General features: G+C 31.9%; 1 protein-coding gene across 1 annotated transcript in view; it reads left to right on the forward strand.

Moving 5' to 3' along the window:
* LOC140437928 (uncharacterized) overlaps positions 1-14,203 on the forward strand; it is a 100,360-nt gene extending 86,157 nt beyond the window's left edge. Inside the window, exons 19-24 of the mRNA XM_072527714.1 lie at positions 2,354-2,546; positions 5,958-6,131; positions 8,331-8,430; positions 10,538-10,720; positions 13,127-13,221; positions 13,894-14,203. Of these exons, the coding sequence (XP_072383815.1) occupies positions 2,354-2,546; positions 5,958-6,131; positions 8,331-8,430; positions 10,538-10,720; positions 13,127-13,221; positions 13,894-14,049 (901 nt within the window). The 3' untranslated portion in view covers positions 14,050-14,203. The remainder of the gene's footprint in view (positions 1-2,353; positions 2,547-5,957; positions 6,132-8,330; positions 8,431-10,537; positions 10,721-13,126; positions 13,222-13,893) is intronic.
* The last annotated feature ends 3,541 nt before the right edge of the window (positions 14,204-17,744 follow it).

Below are 17,744 nucleotides of genomic sequence, written 5' to 3' on the forward strand. Positions count from 1 at the left end.
TTTATTTTACTTTTATCTCATTATCATGATTTCACAAGTGAACCACTTTTATGGTTTCACATAGGAAATATTGTAAAAAATGTGGATCGTTCTCGATATATACCTGTACATCAAATTGCAAAAGAAATCGGAAAAATAATGTGCAACAGTATCCTAATAATGCATTCTATAACAGGTTGTGATACCACAAGTTCATTTTATGATATGGGAAAAAAGAAGGCTTATAAAGCTTTGCAGAAATTAACTGATAGTCAATTGGAAAAATTAAGAAATTTGCCTACTTTACCTTTAGATAAAGGACTAGAAGGTTTTGACTCTATTTTTATCTAAACTGTATGACCCTCAAAATAAGTTTAAAAAATATCATGAATCCATAAATGAATTAAGATACAATATTGCATTAAAAAAGAGCATCTAATGAAAAATTACCACCTTCGAAACCAGCATTATTACAACATTACTTAAGAGCAAAGTGGCAAATAAATGAATGGATTCATGCAAAAAACAATATTATTTCATTTCTTGATCCATTAACCCATGGTTGGACAATGGAAAATAATAATAATAATTATTTTGAAGGCGAAACTAATTTAGATATGTTACAAAAGTATTTCTGCTCATGTACCGGAAAATGTTCTACGAAAAATTGTAATTGTATTTCCTATAATTTAGAATACTGCGCAGTATGTGCATATACACCAAAGAATTGTAAAAATGGTAAAGACGACTCTATTGAAGACAATGAAATCAGCTTATTAGATGGAAATCCTGTTGCTGTTGACGAAAATTTTCAAATTATTGACAATGAAAACGATGTATAATTAATATTATATTTTAATTTTATTATATTTTTCAATGAAAATTAATTATATATTGCTTAATGTATTTCACTGTAATAAAACATTCAATAATATAGTCACCACGTATATTAAAAGAAAAATTACATTATTATAGCATTGTAAAAAATTAATTTTAATTGTTTTAATTATAATATGTCTATATAAAAATAATTAGAAATATCTTTTTTTTTTAATTAATTGTACGTAATATTTGTATTGAATTAATTTTTTAAATTTAAACAAATATTTCTACGCGCCGCACGCCTGTATCGCCGCAACCGCTGTAAACACTTAGCGGTAGACTGCTCGAAAGGCATATTCGAAATATTTGGGTCCACGTTTTTAGCAAGATAGAAAAAAATTATCCTTGTCAAAATATTCTAACTTGTACTCGACGGTTTAAAGATTATAAAGCTATTTGTAGAATTGCAATTCATTTAGTAGTTTTTTAGAAAAAAAATCCCAAAAATCACTAATTAAGGCATTTTTTCAACAAAAAAATGCAAATAACTCGAAAAGGAAGCATTTTTCGAAAAATTATCAAGAGAGAAAAAGTGTTTATTTTGATGAGATACACCTAAAAAAATTGATTTCGAAGCAATTCGGTGAAATTGCTTAATTGTATAAGTTATTTGTTAATAACAATTGCCGGCCCACTTGTAAAAATTAAAAAAAAAATACATTTCATCTTGGAATAATATATAGAATCGAATAAAAATGGTTTGGTGCATTAGAAATGCAAAAAGAATTTTAGTCGGTATATTCTGTTTCTAAGCGTCTTTTGAGGGGTAAACCGCTCGCCTATTAACTATGCAGTAAATTAGAAAATCATTTTCTTATGAATGGCCCCAATTCTGAACGAGCCTTTAAATTACAACGTGAGCTGCAGAACTGCATGTCAGGATATCGTGAGGTACATAAAAAATTACTGGCTTCAAATTTTTTTTAAGGTTTTGTATGGATTTCTTTCATATATTCAAAGTAATTTTTCATGCAGCCTATTTCTTTTAATTTCTGGAAACTTTTTTGTTTTTGTTTTGATTTTATGTAATTTTAGAAGGCTATTGAAGGTATCATTACTTTTTCAAGGCAAGTAATCTCTTTTTTATGCGATTTTTTTATATGCGCTTTTTCTGTGGAACGCACCGCATCAAACGAGAGCTTAATGTATATCAGAATAAATAAAGAAGATAATATACATATATACATTTCAATAAAATAATATTGTTAATATTTTGAAGTACTTTCCTGGGACGGCTTTCTTAAAGGATATTTCATTCGATTACATGAGAGTAACCCGAGAATAACCTTTAGAAGAATCATATAAGAAAACTAAATTATTAGAAGAATTTGTTGTAGTGCCAATTAAAAAATCAAAATAATTTGTAATTCGAAAACAGTTTTGGATGTAGAAATCTGAATGTCTAAATAAACATATTTTAAACTGAAATTTTTGTTAATTACCATGTAAGATAGTTAATAAATATAAAAATACTTTTTTCCAATTTTTTCAGGGATGCTCTCGTGGTAACAACGTTGGATACATTTACATCTCTTCTGTCTGGATTTACCATTTTTGGTATTTTGGGAAATTTAGCACACGAAATGAACGTACCACCCAGTGAAGTCATATCAGCTGGTGGAGGTACCGGACTGGCATTTATATCATACCCAGATGCTCTTTCTAAATTTACCTTTGTCCCTTGGGTGAGTTTTTATTAAAATATTTCACAAATTATATTTCATTCAAGTCCTGTGATATAGTGCATTGTCTCGTTGAAAGAGAACTTTATTCTTCTTTATTTGTAGTAAGTTTATTATGATTCTTTTTCTTTTAATATATACTACGAACAAAATACCTTGAATATCCCAAAAAGAGAAAGATAAAAGCTTACTACTAATTTGTGCATTTTTGATAACTTTCGGAGACGTCCACCTGCTGCTACCCACTGTGCTGTGGTGAACTATCTAATCCAGAACGGAAAACCATACTTTTAGATGTGAGGGTAATGTAGAGAATAGACGAGAGAAGCTTAGGTGAATCAACTGTATGGTAAAGAGCCTTATGTGAGATGTGAGTTATAACTGTCCGCAGAAAGAAGTCTATGTCCTCTTTTGTGGGATCTGATTGTTAACACGTTGATCGCCATGTGAGGCAAGTTTGTCTCCCACGAATGTAACTTAACAGGCTGCGCCTCACACATATGCCCCCATGTTATGTTTTACTCCAAACCACGCTGCACAGAATTGCTTTACGTTTGAGTAAAAATAGTATGAAAAATAAAAGTACATGCCTCATTGAACAAATTAAGTTAATCGGCCCAAGTCAGACCGCAATATATTCGATTTTATAAGGGGTTGAATGTCACAATATCATAGACAACCTAATATTTTTGTGTTATGTATATTATATTTGTTATTGTTTCTATTTAGTTTGTTAGGTAATTAAAAAATCAATGAATTTAGATAAGATTTAGAAATTTTATTGTATTTGAAAAATGAACAAAATAAATTTAAAAATGTATAAAATGAAAAAAATTCGCTCAGATTTATAAACATAAAATTCGTATCCCAACAATAAAATAAAAACAAAAATGTACGAAATCATTATTTTACAATTTCTATATTGTACATTTATGAACAGAAGCAAAGCAAGGTACACAACAAAATTTGTCCCACTGTATATATTTAGAATGCTACATTGTAGCCTAAATGTTGCGTATTTTCTACGGTGTTTTTATCTATGTCTACTAGTAATCTATGTCTACTAGTAATCTTTACTTCGTTATTGTAATCTCCCTAGTAATGAAGAATTTTTCTTTGAGGTTATATTCAACAAATTTTTGACAATATCTTTTTTAAATTGAATCAAGAAGAATAAGCTTTTAGTTGATCAGAGAGCTCAATGAAACTTTTGTTTTGGTGATAGTCTCTAATAGCGTTGATGTTTTCTTTCCTCTTGATTTTTCCTTTTTAGTTCCATTTTTGGACTTTACAGTAACCATGTTATATGTGTGTTTTGTTGTTAGCATGAAAACTTCACGTTTATCAGGCCACTTTATTATCACCACTCCAGAATTACTCTTCTTAACAAGAAATTTGTCTTTTTAATTTGTTTTGTTCTACATCTTTTGAAATTCCCTTTTTGTATTTTTTAAGGTGTATACCAGATGAATTTGTCTGTCCATTAATGTGTGATAAAGTTCAATACTGATATAATAGTTATCCACAAATATGGTTTCACCACTAAAAATACATTTTTACAGAGCTCCATAACAATTAATGTTGGTACGTAAGGTTATATATAACCTTATTCAAGACCAAGTTTAAAAACTTTTACCCCATACTAGTATCTTTTGTTTTTTATATACTGCAGAAAACTAAGACGTCCTCGAAAGGGCATAACGGGTTTCGTCGATGTAAACATTGCGTGAAGAAGTAACGGCGTTCTGAAATTTTTGACTGATATAATTTTGAAGGGAATCTTGTAAAGTAGGTGTAAAATATCTGTATTTCCATTAAATTACTAGAGAAATGCCAGTGGCCCAAAAGAAGCTTAAATCGATTTCTGGACACTGATGATTTTATGTTTAAATATAAGACATTTTTAGACCAATAGGATGTCACACTCGGCATCTGAACTAATCCCATACAAATCTGTATACTCATCAAGATTTTCAATTCGTAAGTAGTAATATCCTACTAATTGAAGTAAATTGCTTTTTGAGAAGCGTATTTGTTGGTTTCTTGTACCATAAAATTCACGATATCGTCATCCACAAACAGTAAAAAAATCAATAGTCTGGTTATCATGCTCTGGCATTATCTGAAATATCATTTATATTCAACTCTTTCCCGAAAATATTGAAATGTTTGAAATTGTTTCCGGTTACCTCATTCCATTTCAACATCATCATCATCATGCAACCTCTTCTGTCCACTGCTGGACATAGGTATCTCCCATTTTTCGCCATTCTTCACGGTTCTCTGCTTCTTTCATTTGCTTTCTGTGCCATTTTTTGGATATTCGTCCAATGTCGTCCATCCATCGTGTTGGTGGTCGTCCTCTGCTGCGTTTGTCTTCTCTTGGGCGCCAGTCATTTAGTTTTCATCCATTTAGTCCATTTCAACACTGTAGAAGAACTAGGTATTGTTTCATTGATTAGATTTGTATGACTGCTAACAGGATTAGTTTTCATGTGGTCAGCACGATTTGCTTGTTCAACGTTTAACACTTTTGATTTGTACATCAAATGATGTACTGGATTAATATATTTTATTAGAGTAATTAGAAGCATTGAGTAAATTTTTTCTTTTGTTGCTAAACAGGAGATGAAGAATAATTAGATGACTCGGAATAATCAGTACCTTCGATGTAAATCTCCGATTAATATTCAACATCTCTTCATCTGACAATATATCATCCATTACTTCTTGTAGTTTTCTTTGACAGTTTTCATAATCACCCATTTTTTCCGTACTTTACTACTACACGTTAATACGATAAAAAGTGGATCCGAACTGAATTATTCACTGATTAGACTGGATTGTGCCGCTGCAATACCAGTATGTAGGTTTATTCTTGAAAATTTGCGAGGCACGTGTGCATCATAGGGCTACAACTTAACAATTTTCTTTCTTAGACCGCACGATGAACACTTTTCTCGCATTTCAAAATCCTGCTCAGGAAAAAATGATCTATATTTAATTAATGCATTGTTTTTCTACTACATATTGGAACAGATACAGAGTGATAAAGAAAAGATTACAAATACGGTATAGCCGGATAAAATACCAAAGTCGCGTTCGAAGTTCATGTATAAATAATATTTGTACCTCAATAACTGAGAGAAAAATAAAAAAACAAAAATTTATTTAGTGATAGAGCTTTCAGCATAACATAGATAAGAACTATATAAAACATAAATCAAATTTGGTAATTACTTTAAAAATATGAAATTATATTTTCAATACTTTTTTTTGTCACCAAAACATTATTAAAGCTATTATTCCCTATCATTAAATCTATTTAAAATGTATATCTATGTAAAACGGGATTGATTAAGTGATATGGCATTAATTACGTCTTTTTTACTCTTTGTTTTATATTATTTTTAGTTGTTTTCCATTACGTTCTTCTTCATGTTATTTGTTCTTGGAGTAGGAAGTTTAGTGGCTACTCACGCAACTTTAAATACTGCCATTAAAGACGCATTTAATATAGCAGACTGGAAAATAGCTGCCTTCACTTCCATGGTACTCTTCTTGGTTGGACTCATTTATATTACTCCAGTAAGTTGCTGTTATAATATATTTAATTATTGATAATATTATACTGTTGCATTTAAAATATAATATAAAACGTTCACATGATTTTGTTTTGGATATTTGGATTCAACTGCTAAATATACACGATATTGATGAGTACTTTGTCTTCTATTTATTATTAAATTTTTCTCAGCCGATTTATTTAAGATACCTGCTTAAAAAAGTGTGTGATAAAGGTAACATAGCTAACGAAGTCCTAGATATTTCACTTCTGTGTTAAATATTACCTGCCAATGTTGTTATTACTGCGTTATCAGTAAGAGGGACATCCGTAGTATATTTTATATGAAGAAATGCTTGAAGCACACTGCCCTTATCTTATAATCACTGAAAAGTAACGTTCTTAATGGTATAACGTAGTCCTGTGTACCAAACTTTGTCAAAAGATTGGTGTCTGTCAAGAAATACTGAGATACATATGTTTTCCCTTCCAAACTTTTAATTTTATTGATGATTCTGTAACACTGTTTGATTGTAGAGTGGTTTTCTCAAAATCCGAATTGGTACGATGGGATAAAATTTCCAGCTGAATATTTTCTGTTATTCTAAAGAGCTGAAGAGCAGTTTTTTTATCGTATCAAGTATTACAAAGGAACATTTAATGTATCAATAATATAATGTAAAACATTTTCCGTCGCAATCAGGAACTCATCAAAACTCCTGGGAATAGCCTTCGAGAGCATTCTTCAACAATGTGGAGGACGGCCTGTCGTAGCGCACCAAAATTACACTCAGGAGTAAGGGCTTTTCCCCATAAATATATAAGCTGTCAGCACATCTACCGCTGCTTATTCTGTTTAGCGTTGTCCATGCATTGCAGGTCACTTCAAAGCCTGGCGGTTTCTGATCGATACGGACCATTTGGTGTGCTTCTTGTGGTGAGTCGCTATCCCCTTGTCTTCTCCAAGCGTTGGTAAGGTTGAAATCTTCCTGATCTTAGAAATGGAGGATATCTGAAGCGCAGTAATATCTGAGGCCACTTTGTTGAAAGCTATTGGTACTTTGCCTCTAGTTGGAAGTCTGCTATTACCAAGTTTTCTAAGTAAAGACCATGCTTTTTTGCTTGATTTACTAAAGTCTAATTTTTCAACATTTCCATCCATTTTTGTCGTCTAGCTGCATAAAAACTGTGCAGTAGTTCGTCCGCAATTTCTCGGTCTTGGCATTCTTTGTATTCTTGATACAATTTTTTACATTTTTCATCCCATCCTGAAACATACTCTGAGCCTGAACCATACCCTGGGACATATAATCTGCGACATACTGGAGAGCAGTGTATTGAATTGAATGACTCTCTGATATTAACAGTATATTTATTATCATCTTCATCATTATTAGCTCGACAATTTTTTGTAGGTCTTTTCAATATTATTTTTCATTTTATGTTGACTTCTGAATTCTATTTGTGCACTTTTTGATATTATTGTTCATTTTGTCGCTTATCTTTTCTCTCGCTACCTATGCGTCAGAAACTTGGAACATTAAAAAGTCCGACTTACGACGTATAATAGCCTTTGAAATGTGGGTATATCGTAGAATTATGCGCATACCCTGGACAGCACATCGCACAAATGTCTCAATATTGACAGAACTCAACATCAATACTAGGCTTACCACAATCATGTACTTTGGACACATTACCAGACGAATGGAAGGCATGGAGAGGTTAGTGGTTGAAGGCAAAGTAGATGGTAAAAGAACTCGAGGAAGATCGCCACTCCGATGGTCAGACCAAATAAAGTGCGCTACCGGTTACTCTCTGTCTGAGGCAGCACACAAGGATAAAGGATAGAGAAGGAAGGAGGTTCCTTTTGTGTTGACTTCTGAATTTTCTGACCGAAAATGCTCAGTCGCGGCAAACATTACAGCCTTTCTAATTGTGTGGGTGTTTTACATTACACAAAATATATTTATCGGTGTATTCTGTTTTTTTTTACATATTTTTTGCAACACTGTAACAATTGGTGCACTACACTTGATGTAGTTATTGTTGACTTGTGCATTCTACAATGATATTCTTTTATCCTGGCGTTGCTGATGGTTCGATTTTGGTTTTGAAACAATGCAGGAATTCATCCTGCAATCATTAGCAATAAATAAACAATCATAATAAAAAAATAATTACTTTCAAAATAAATAAATTCTTGTTTTCTTTTATTTTAGGGTGGGCAATATATTTTGGATTTGGTAGACCACTTTGGAGGAACTTTTGTAATATTTGTGTGTGCCATTTTGGAGGTATTCGCCATTACTTTTCTTTACGGTATGTATAATTGTTTTTTTCTATTTTTCCATTCTACACTGTAATTCTCCTCTTGGAGAAATAAAAAAGTATTACATTAGCAGAAAAACACAAAGTTACACAATATTCCACTACATTTCAAAATAGGATTTTCAAAATACTGTGTACTAGCCATAATCTTTAGGAATTGCATGGTGATAATGATAATTATAATTATTCCTTTATTATTCAATGTGCCAAGAATATTTTAGCTTTAACTTTCTAATGTATTCTATGATGATATACCATTTCTTCGTTGTATTTTATCATTTCATATCTCTCAAAGAGTGACCAAATAAAAAATTATGAACTAATGTCCTCTAAGTTTAATTAAACTCATCTGGATTTAATCAAACAAATAATGATTTTCCTCGGGTCACAACTGTGCATTGACTCGGAATGCAATTCTCCTTGTACATTGGCGGATTAATAGCTCTATGAAAGGTTGTCACTCCATCTATTGCGCGGTTGTCCGATACTTCTTTTGCCGATTGGTGACTTATCTATTTTGAGGACGCTGGTCTCCTCCATTCTGCTTATGTGACTATTCTATTCTTTTTTTCTATTTTGTGTCCATTCATTTGTACACTGTACGTTAAATTTTTTTTAATGTCTTCACTTCTCTTTCGATCTCTTAGCGTATTTCCTGTAATTCTTCTCAGTACTCTATTCTCTGCTGTTTCCAGTAGCCTTTGCGTCGTGGCTGTGTCGGGTCTTGTTTCTGAGGCATATCTTATTATTGATCTTACACTGGCTTTAAAAATTTCGTGACTTCATCTCAGTGTTAGTTAAGGCATTCTGCCAGTCTGTTTGCTTTTTCTACTTGATCTCTCACTTCTTTGTCCAAGTCTCCATAGCTGTATAGTGTAGTTCCTAGGTATTTTATTTCCATTACTAGTTTAATTTACTAGTTTCCATTACTAGTTCTATTTTATATCTGGTTGGTTCTTTGCTGACTACTATTGTTTTAGATTTCGGAGATGAGATTCTAATATTAAATTTTTTTGCTCTTATGTTAAATCTGTGAACAAGTCTTTGCAGACTGTCTTCATTTTGAGCTATTAATATTGCGTCGTATTTGTAATAGAATATTTTTATTTTTTTTTCCCATTTTGTATCCTCTTCCTTTGTTAACGCTTTTGATGATTTCATTCATGATCAAATTGAAGAGCATGGGATCAATGAATTCCCTTGTCTTATTACGCTGCCTATTTCTATAGGTTCTGTAAGTTGTCCATCTATTCTAACTTCCATTTTGTTGTTTTGGTAGATGTTTTCGGTGGTTTTTATAATATTTAGGGGAACTTATCTATTACCTATTGATCTATAACCGAATATATCACAAACTGGATATAGACGTTAATGATCCACAATTTGGTTTGAATCCTTCATCCACATGAAGCTCTTTTTTTACTTAATATACTGATACAAAGATACCTGGACGTCAATCAAGATATATACGCATGTTTTATTGACTATAATAAAGCATTCGATAAAGTACGACATAAACAATTAATGAATGTCCTGAAATCAAAGAAGACTGACTACAACCAACTCAGGATCATATCAAATTTATACTATAAACAGCGAGCAAAAGTACGTGTTAACAAACAGCTGTCAAGAGAAATAGAAATTAGACGGAAGTGAGACCGAAATGCGTATTGTCACCAATTCTTTTTAATGCCTACTCCGAAGAGATCTTGAAAAACGCTCTTGTACATCTGCTAAACTTATCCTCCGATTTATTAGCACTTGTTAAATTTTAGTTGTAAGTTTTAGCGTAGTATTTAACAAGTTTATACCTGTGTAGTTTTCTGGCTGTTTTTTATCTTCTTTTTTGAATAGTAGAATTGTCAATAAAACCACTAATTGTCAATAATAAAGCACCTTTTTTGTTGTCGGATAACAAAAAAATTCGGTATGCGGATTAAAATCGCTTAGGTAGCTGCCATCAAGTCTTAAGCCTATGCTTAAAAAGTCTTATAAACAGTTGGGATTCCATCAAAAATTTCCATATTTGAAAACTAAACAAGGAATCGCTTTACTGTGGTACACTATACCTGAATAATACTAAAAAGTTATTTTTTAGGAGTAGAAAACTTCTGCATCGATTTGGAATTTATGATGAAGAAAAAAGTAGGAGTATATTGGAGAATTTCTTGGGGCGTAGTCATGCCCTTACTACTGATAGTAATTTTCATTTATTTCGTATCCACATTAAAACCACTCGTTTATGGAATATATAGTTTATATTATCCTACTGGATTAACAAGTAAGTACTGAATAAATAGACTACTATTTATATTTTCGTTTAACGGTAAATTTACTCAACAATTATTTATACAACAATTACTGTATTTTAACAGTTATCTGTTACCAGCAGCTTTATACACACAACGCAAAAGTCTAAGGATATTTTAATAATTTGACAATAGCAATGACAGAAATTTCATGACGATATAAATTTGCTTGTACTATAATTGTTAATACAGACACTCACTTCTTATTAAAAAAAAATGTAAAACTGATAGCAATACGTGTTTTAGAATGTTTTTTATAAGGGACAAAAAAATCGACATTTTTATGTTTTGTTTATTTTTAATTTTAGTCACTTTATACCATTCTTGCTTAATAGGTGAGTTAAAGATATTGCCTTTTTACCATGCAACGACAACATTTAACGTTGGACGAGATGAATAGAGCCGTGAGCCTTCTTCAAGCTGGTATGCGAAAAACTCAAGTTGCTGACCAATTGGGTGTCTCCAAAAGCATCGTAAGTCGTTTGTGGCGTCGGTTTAGAGACACTGGGAGTCCAGCCGAGCAACATCCAGGACGTGGTCGCTCTACAACCGTCGCTCAAGACCGATATTTAATTTTAAATGCCAGAAGGCAGCCAACAATCACAGCACCCGAGCTGGTTAATGAATTACAGCTTGCACATAATGTAACAATTAGCAGCAGTACTGTGAGGAATCGTCTCCAAGAAGCCAATCTTCGTAGTCGGCGACCACTGAGATGTCCATCTCTATCTAGAGGCAATCGCGCTGCAAGATTAACCTGGTGTCAAGAGTTTCAGAATTGGACTGACAATGAGTGGGCCACAGTTTTGTTTAGTGACGAGTCTAGATATGGATTTCATCCAGATTCTCGTCGGACAAGAGTTTGGAGACGACCTGGAGATGGAGAACGATTACGACATCTTCAAGAAGTGTATGCATACAGAGATGGTACATTAATAGTATGGGGCGGAATCATGATTGGCGGAAGAACTGACCTCGTTTTCCCACGTGGCTTTCTCACAAGTCAGCAATATTTGGACACTATTCTTGAACCTGTTGTGCGCCCGTTTGCTGCAGCTGTTGGAGAATATTTTTACTTTATGCATGATAATGCCCGACCACATGTTGCGCATATTGTAACAAACTGGTTGGATAACGAGGGTATTGATGTATTGCCGTGGCCAGCACAATCACCGGACTTGAATCCCATTGAGCATGTATGGGACATATTTCAACGAAGAATTACTCCACATATGGGCAATACCTACAATGAGTTTCAATTAAAAGAGCTTCTGAGAGAACAATGGACACAACTACCTCAAGCAGACATTAACAATGTGATTCGGAGCATGAACAGTAGATGTATAGCTGTGATAAACCAACGTGGTGGCCATACCTTATTTTAAGTTTATATTTTTTCGTATTTTTGACATTTTATGGTGGTATGTGAAACATGGGTGATTTTTAATATATTTTTTTTTTGCTCCAATTTTCTCTTTTTTTTGCAATTTATGGTTTTTGACATATTAAACAACAATTTAAACTACAAATTTTGTATTATTTTTTTTAAGTTGATTACAGATAAACAAAATACGTCTATTTATAAAAATATCCCTAGAATTTTGCGTTGTGTTTATTTACTAAACCAAATTAACAGAGAGACTGAAAAGATACCAATAAGTAACAATGCAAAGAAGAAAATTTTGAAAAACTTTTAAAACATATGGTCTTGCATAATAACCAAAATTGTAAAAGAAACAATTGTAATACAAAAAAGAAAAAACACAAAATGATAACCTAATTTATACGAAAACTGAGAGAACACAGAAAGAAAATTAAAGAAGAAATTTTACATAAGGTTTCATGTGATGGGGAAAAATACTAGAAAGAAAATCAAAGAAAAAATATAGCAATAAAAAAGCAAGCTGGAGAAGATAATAGGAACTATCTAAACAAACTGTTAAATATTTCAAAAAGCTGTCCATAAAAACGACCTAAAAACTCAATACTGCATTATAAAAATAGTAAACAAACAAAAAATATCAGAACAAGGATGGAAAAAATATTTGGAAGTATTGTACGACTAAAGATAGACGATGAAAATTAAACAGAAGATGGAATTGCATCATGTGACTATGGGTATAGTATCATGGAATTGCATTACATGCAATACACGCAAGCATATATTGAATTACAAAAGAAGAAATCCAAAATACACTGAAATAACTCAAAAATATCAATTCTGCTGGGTTTATTAACATATTAAACAAAATAAAAACCGATAGACATCAAAATTACTAAAGTATTTGGTTTCTATTTCAGCAACACTTTATTAAATATCGGGAACTGATTTCAAATTTTCAATTTTACTGATGTTTAACATTTTTATTGTTTTTTAGTGTTGGGTTGGAGCATTATTGGTATAGTGATAATTCAACTGTTTGGATGGTTACTTTATTTTCTGGGTAAAAATGGACACTGCTCTATTACAAAAGTAAGTATAAGTTGCTTTGACCAGTAACATAAAAAGCAGGTTTCTTCTTAATTCTGGAGAATAAACATTTAATGTTTGTTCTGGCATCAAAATCTTTTTAAGGAAAGTCCTGAATATACTCGTATGTTAGGTATATAAATTTTATCGAGTTTTCGACTTTATTTGCTGTAATTTTGGTCTTCTTGAATATTTTAAAGTATATTCTTTGGAGTAATTAGGGCATGCTCCGTAATTTTTAGACTTATTGAGTACATGAGGAATGGTAAATTTTTAAAAAAATTGTGGCGAGATTTAATTGATTTTATGTTAACTAGAAAAATTTAAGCGAGAATGTTTTGAATTTATAATCGAACCAACACAATGTTAAAACATAAAACTTGAGGAAGTTCCTTTAAATATTCAAGTTAAAATTATGTAATACGAAAAAAGCACTAGAACTGTTCTATTTTAAAACGAGTATCAGTGGCAACAGTTGTGCACAAGAATATTACTAGAAGATATTAAACAAAATCGGCAATATGATCAAGAACGATGACTGATACTGGGAGTTGAGAAGAATTGACAATATCAAAATAACAGCATCCTTGTATATAACTAGTTTTTTTATACATTTATAAACTCTTGATGACAGTAATATTCAGTAAATAAAACTAAATAACAATTTTTTTGTAGATGTTCAAGAAAACATTCTCAACCGAAACGTGGGGTCCAGAAGATCCAAAAATAAAAGAAGACTGGAAGAAATTTAGAGAAAACCGAATCAACGAAAGGGGTCTGTATTCGTATCCGTGGCTCAAACAAAAGATGAAAATTTTAACAGGAAGATGAAGAAACTTAGATTTAGGTGTAACAATTCTGTGATATATTAACCACTTAAAGTATTTTTTTATTGTTGTGATTGTGAATTATGCTAATAATAATAATGATAGTGCCTTATCAATTAAATTGGTAGAAATAAAAAAATTGTTGATAACACAACATGATGTTTAGTTATTGTTTTATTTTCTTAAAACACAAAAATGTTATCCAGCTCTATATTTTCTCTCTTTCTTCATTAACTTTTAAATTACAAATAGATCAAGTCAGAGAAATGCAGCAAATGTTAAGATTAGATCCATATTCTCGTGTAGGTTATTCATAATATTGTAGCTTTTAAGTTATCAGAAGATTATTGTAATACTTATATTATTAAAACCGAATATTTAAAAGCACAAGAAGACAAACAAAAAATAGGGTACAATAGAACAAAACAGAGTCAGAGTCGAAGGCAAGTTGACTAAACAGGTGAAGATCTTGAAAGGAGTAAAGCAAGACGGTCTGCTCTAGCCGATTTTTTTTCAATATATCCTCTGAAGAAACTTTCACAGTAGATAACTTTTGGATGGGCCTCTTCTCACTTTGTTAATGCCTGGAAAACTTTATTTTTATACAACTTATGCATCTTCGAAATATTTAGATGATAGCGTTACCACAACTTAAACGTAAAAACACTATACTCAATATAATACAAGTACATGGACCTACAACAGACATAGAAGAGAATGAGGTAGAAGAATTTTATGCAGAAATAACGGAAAAATCACAAAAATCCTCAAGAAACACCACATCAATATTATACTAGGCGACTTTAATGCAAAAATCGGCAAAGAAAAATTAGCTGATATCGCTAGAGGATACGGATTAGTTACACTCAATGACAAGGGCGATCGTCTGATATAATTTTGCCAAGAAGAATATGTGGTATCAATCGCCTGATTTATCGCTACCTTACAGGCGAATCTATAAATGTAAATCATTTGAAAAAAATAATCAAACGATTGTAAGAACTCAAATTGATTTTAGTTAGTTCAGTGTCATTAGTCATCAGTAGTTAAGTGGTCATTCTATTATGCCATCAGACCGGGATTTTGCTTAAATTGAGAAACGCCAGAGAAACCGTGCACCAGTTATTTATTCACCAGAAAGTTGGGCAGATATTATTATGAAAGCAAATAGAAAGAATCCTTTTGTTGTTACGCAGATGACACAGAATGATTTTTACAGTTTTGGACCTCTTTTAAAGATTGTTAATAAAAACGCACGTTTTCCTGCCAAGCAAGCAGCGCTTAGATTTTGCTGGAACATACAGCTTTCGATTTAAATCACAAATTGTTGAGTTATTTTTTTGTTGAGTTATTTTTTGTCAAACATAGTGTCAATGGAGAATAACAAGAAGTTAATGTCATAAGAAAAGGCAAACCTGTAACAATAGAGTTGTCAAACATTAAAAAAAAATTCAAAGAGCCTCAAAGAGAAAAAATTCAAAAATTTATTTCCTTATATTCCGCCAGTCTACGATAATTTTTATAATCAGCTAAAAGAAGCTACTGACAATGATAATGACGAAGTGGGAAGATAGAGGGCCCATTTGAATGCATTCACTATTTATTGCATCTAGTAATGTTTGTAGTTCTTCTAGACTCTCAGCCATAATTACCGTGTCATCTGCAAATCTAATGGTGTTTACGATTTCTCCACATATTGTTATTCCCTCTTTTCTTTCCCATAAGGCTTTTCTGAATATGACCTGTGAGTACACGTTGAAAAGCGTCGGATACAAGACGCATCGTTGCCTGACCCCTCTCGCAATCGGTATATTATTTGTTTCTATATCGTTCACCTTTACTACTGCTTTCTGGTTCCAGTATATAGCCTTAATAAACTCAATGTCTTGTTTGTCTAAATTGATGTTTTTTAATTCATTTATTAACTTCATATGTTGCACTCAGTCAAAGGCCTTCCTAAAGTCTATAAAGCATACCTATGCACTCTTGATATATTCCCGACATTTTTGCAAGAGTACCGTCAACGCAAAAATTGCCTCTCTTGTACCCATGCCTCCTCTGAAGCCAAACTGCGTTTGATCTATCTGCTCCTCACATTTCTTATAAATTCGGTTTTGAACAATTTTCAAGAGAATCTTTAAAGGGTGGCACATTAGGCTTATCAATCTATAGTCATTACATGATTTGGGATTGTTGTTTTTTGGTAGAGGTACAAATATCGATTTAAGCCATTTCTCCGGGATGTTGCCCTCTATATAAAGAATATATAAAAATAAATTTAAAAAGCAGTACTATCAAGCATTTTCAAATCGAGTATAGCTACAAAAATCTAATTTTTTGTTTTATTGTTTTCGTAGTTGTAATTTTCTTTTCTGATAATATAGCTAATGTGTTATACATCTCCATTAATATTCAACGTTTTTTATTACCAGCTTTCATGTACACAATTAGGTACAGTTGACTTCACAAAAGACCGCAAAATAAATTAGATTAACAGATGATACCGTATCTACCTATATTTGCTCCAACAACAAATAAACTTCGATCGAATTATTTTTTGCATACTGTCACGATCTCAATCGGTTATTGCTAATGTTGAGAATACTGATAGAGGTTTAGGTCTAACGCTTTTTCTTATAAACGTTGCGCCGCTGTGGCTTTTAGCTATTAGACGATTTATTGAGTATTAAGAAGTAACTGACGGCGACCGCATAAATTAAGTGTGCCTTTTATACTGTTAACTCTGCCAATACGAAGAGTTATATTGAAATATCGAATATATACAGAAAATTAACACATGCCAACAGCATGTTGAATAATAAATATTATGATCATTCCAAAACTCATTTTAAAGTTCCTGTCGAAACATTTTTATTAATTTGTTTATTGTTTTCACATTTTAGAAATACAAGCAAATAAAGCAGCTTTTATATCAGGATAATCTATATGTCTTGAAAGACATTAATAAGTATACCACAATATTTAATAAACCAAATTGTATTGAAGTAATTGTACCTAATGTAATCCACTAATTTTTCGCTAATGGCCATTTGGTCGATGCGATTTTCTAAATAAAAAAAAATCTATAAAGGCACCTGTCTACTAGCAAATAACTTGCAACTGTTCTTGTGAGAGCGACTTCTGCAAGTGTGTACACATAACGCAAATATTGAGGCACGTTACTCTTTGCAATTATTGTAGAGAGAGGTATGTAAGGTTTTTGCGGAATAAATGTCGGAGGTGTATAGACTGAATCTTATATTAATTCTATTAAAAATCAAAGAGAAGAAAAAAAGAAATGTTTTGGTGAGAGATTGGATTTTAAGAAGATCTACACTTGGTTTTTGTGAAACGTTTAACTGAGTTGAGAGAGAGGAGGATCCTACAGAATCTAATAATTTTCTGCGTATGAGTGTTAATGACTTCAATTATATCTTGAACAATGTTAACCCAATTACATCAAAAACTGACACAAAAATGCGTCCGTCTAGTTTAGCAAGAGAACGTTTATGTGTAACCCTGAGATTTTTGGCAACGGATAGGTGAAAATAATAATAAAATATTAGTCCAATATATACTTATAGAAAGTTTTACTTATATAAAAGTACATAATTATTGTTATTAAGAATTTCAAGAGACTCGTACCAACGCTCTCATGTACTTGTTCAGGATTCCTGTATGTACGATTTTCTTCTTCTT

The sequence above is a fragment of the Diabrotica undecimpunctata genome, chromosome 3, assembly GCF_040954645.1.
Source record: "Diabrotica undecimpunctata isolate CICGRU chromosome 3, icDiaUnde3, whole genome shotgun sequence".
Taxonomy (NCBI): Eukaryota; Metazoa; Arthropoda; class Insecta; order Coleoptera; family Chrysomelidae; genus Diabrotica; species Diabrotica undecimpunctata.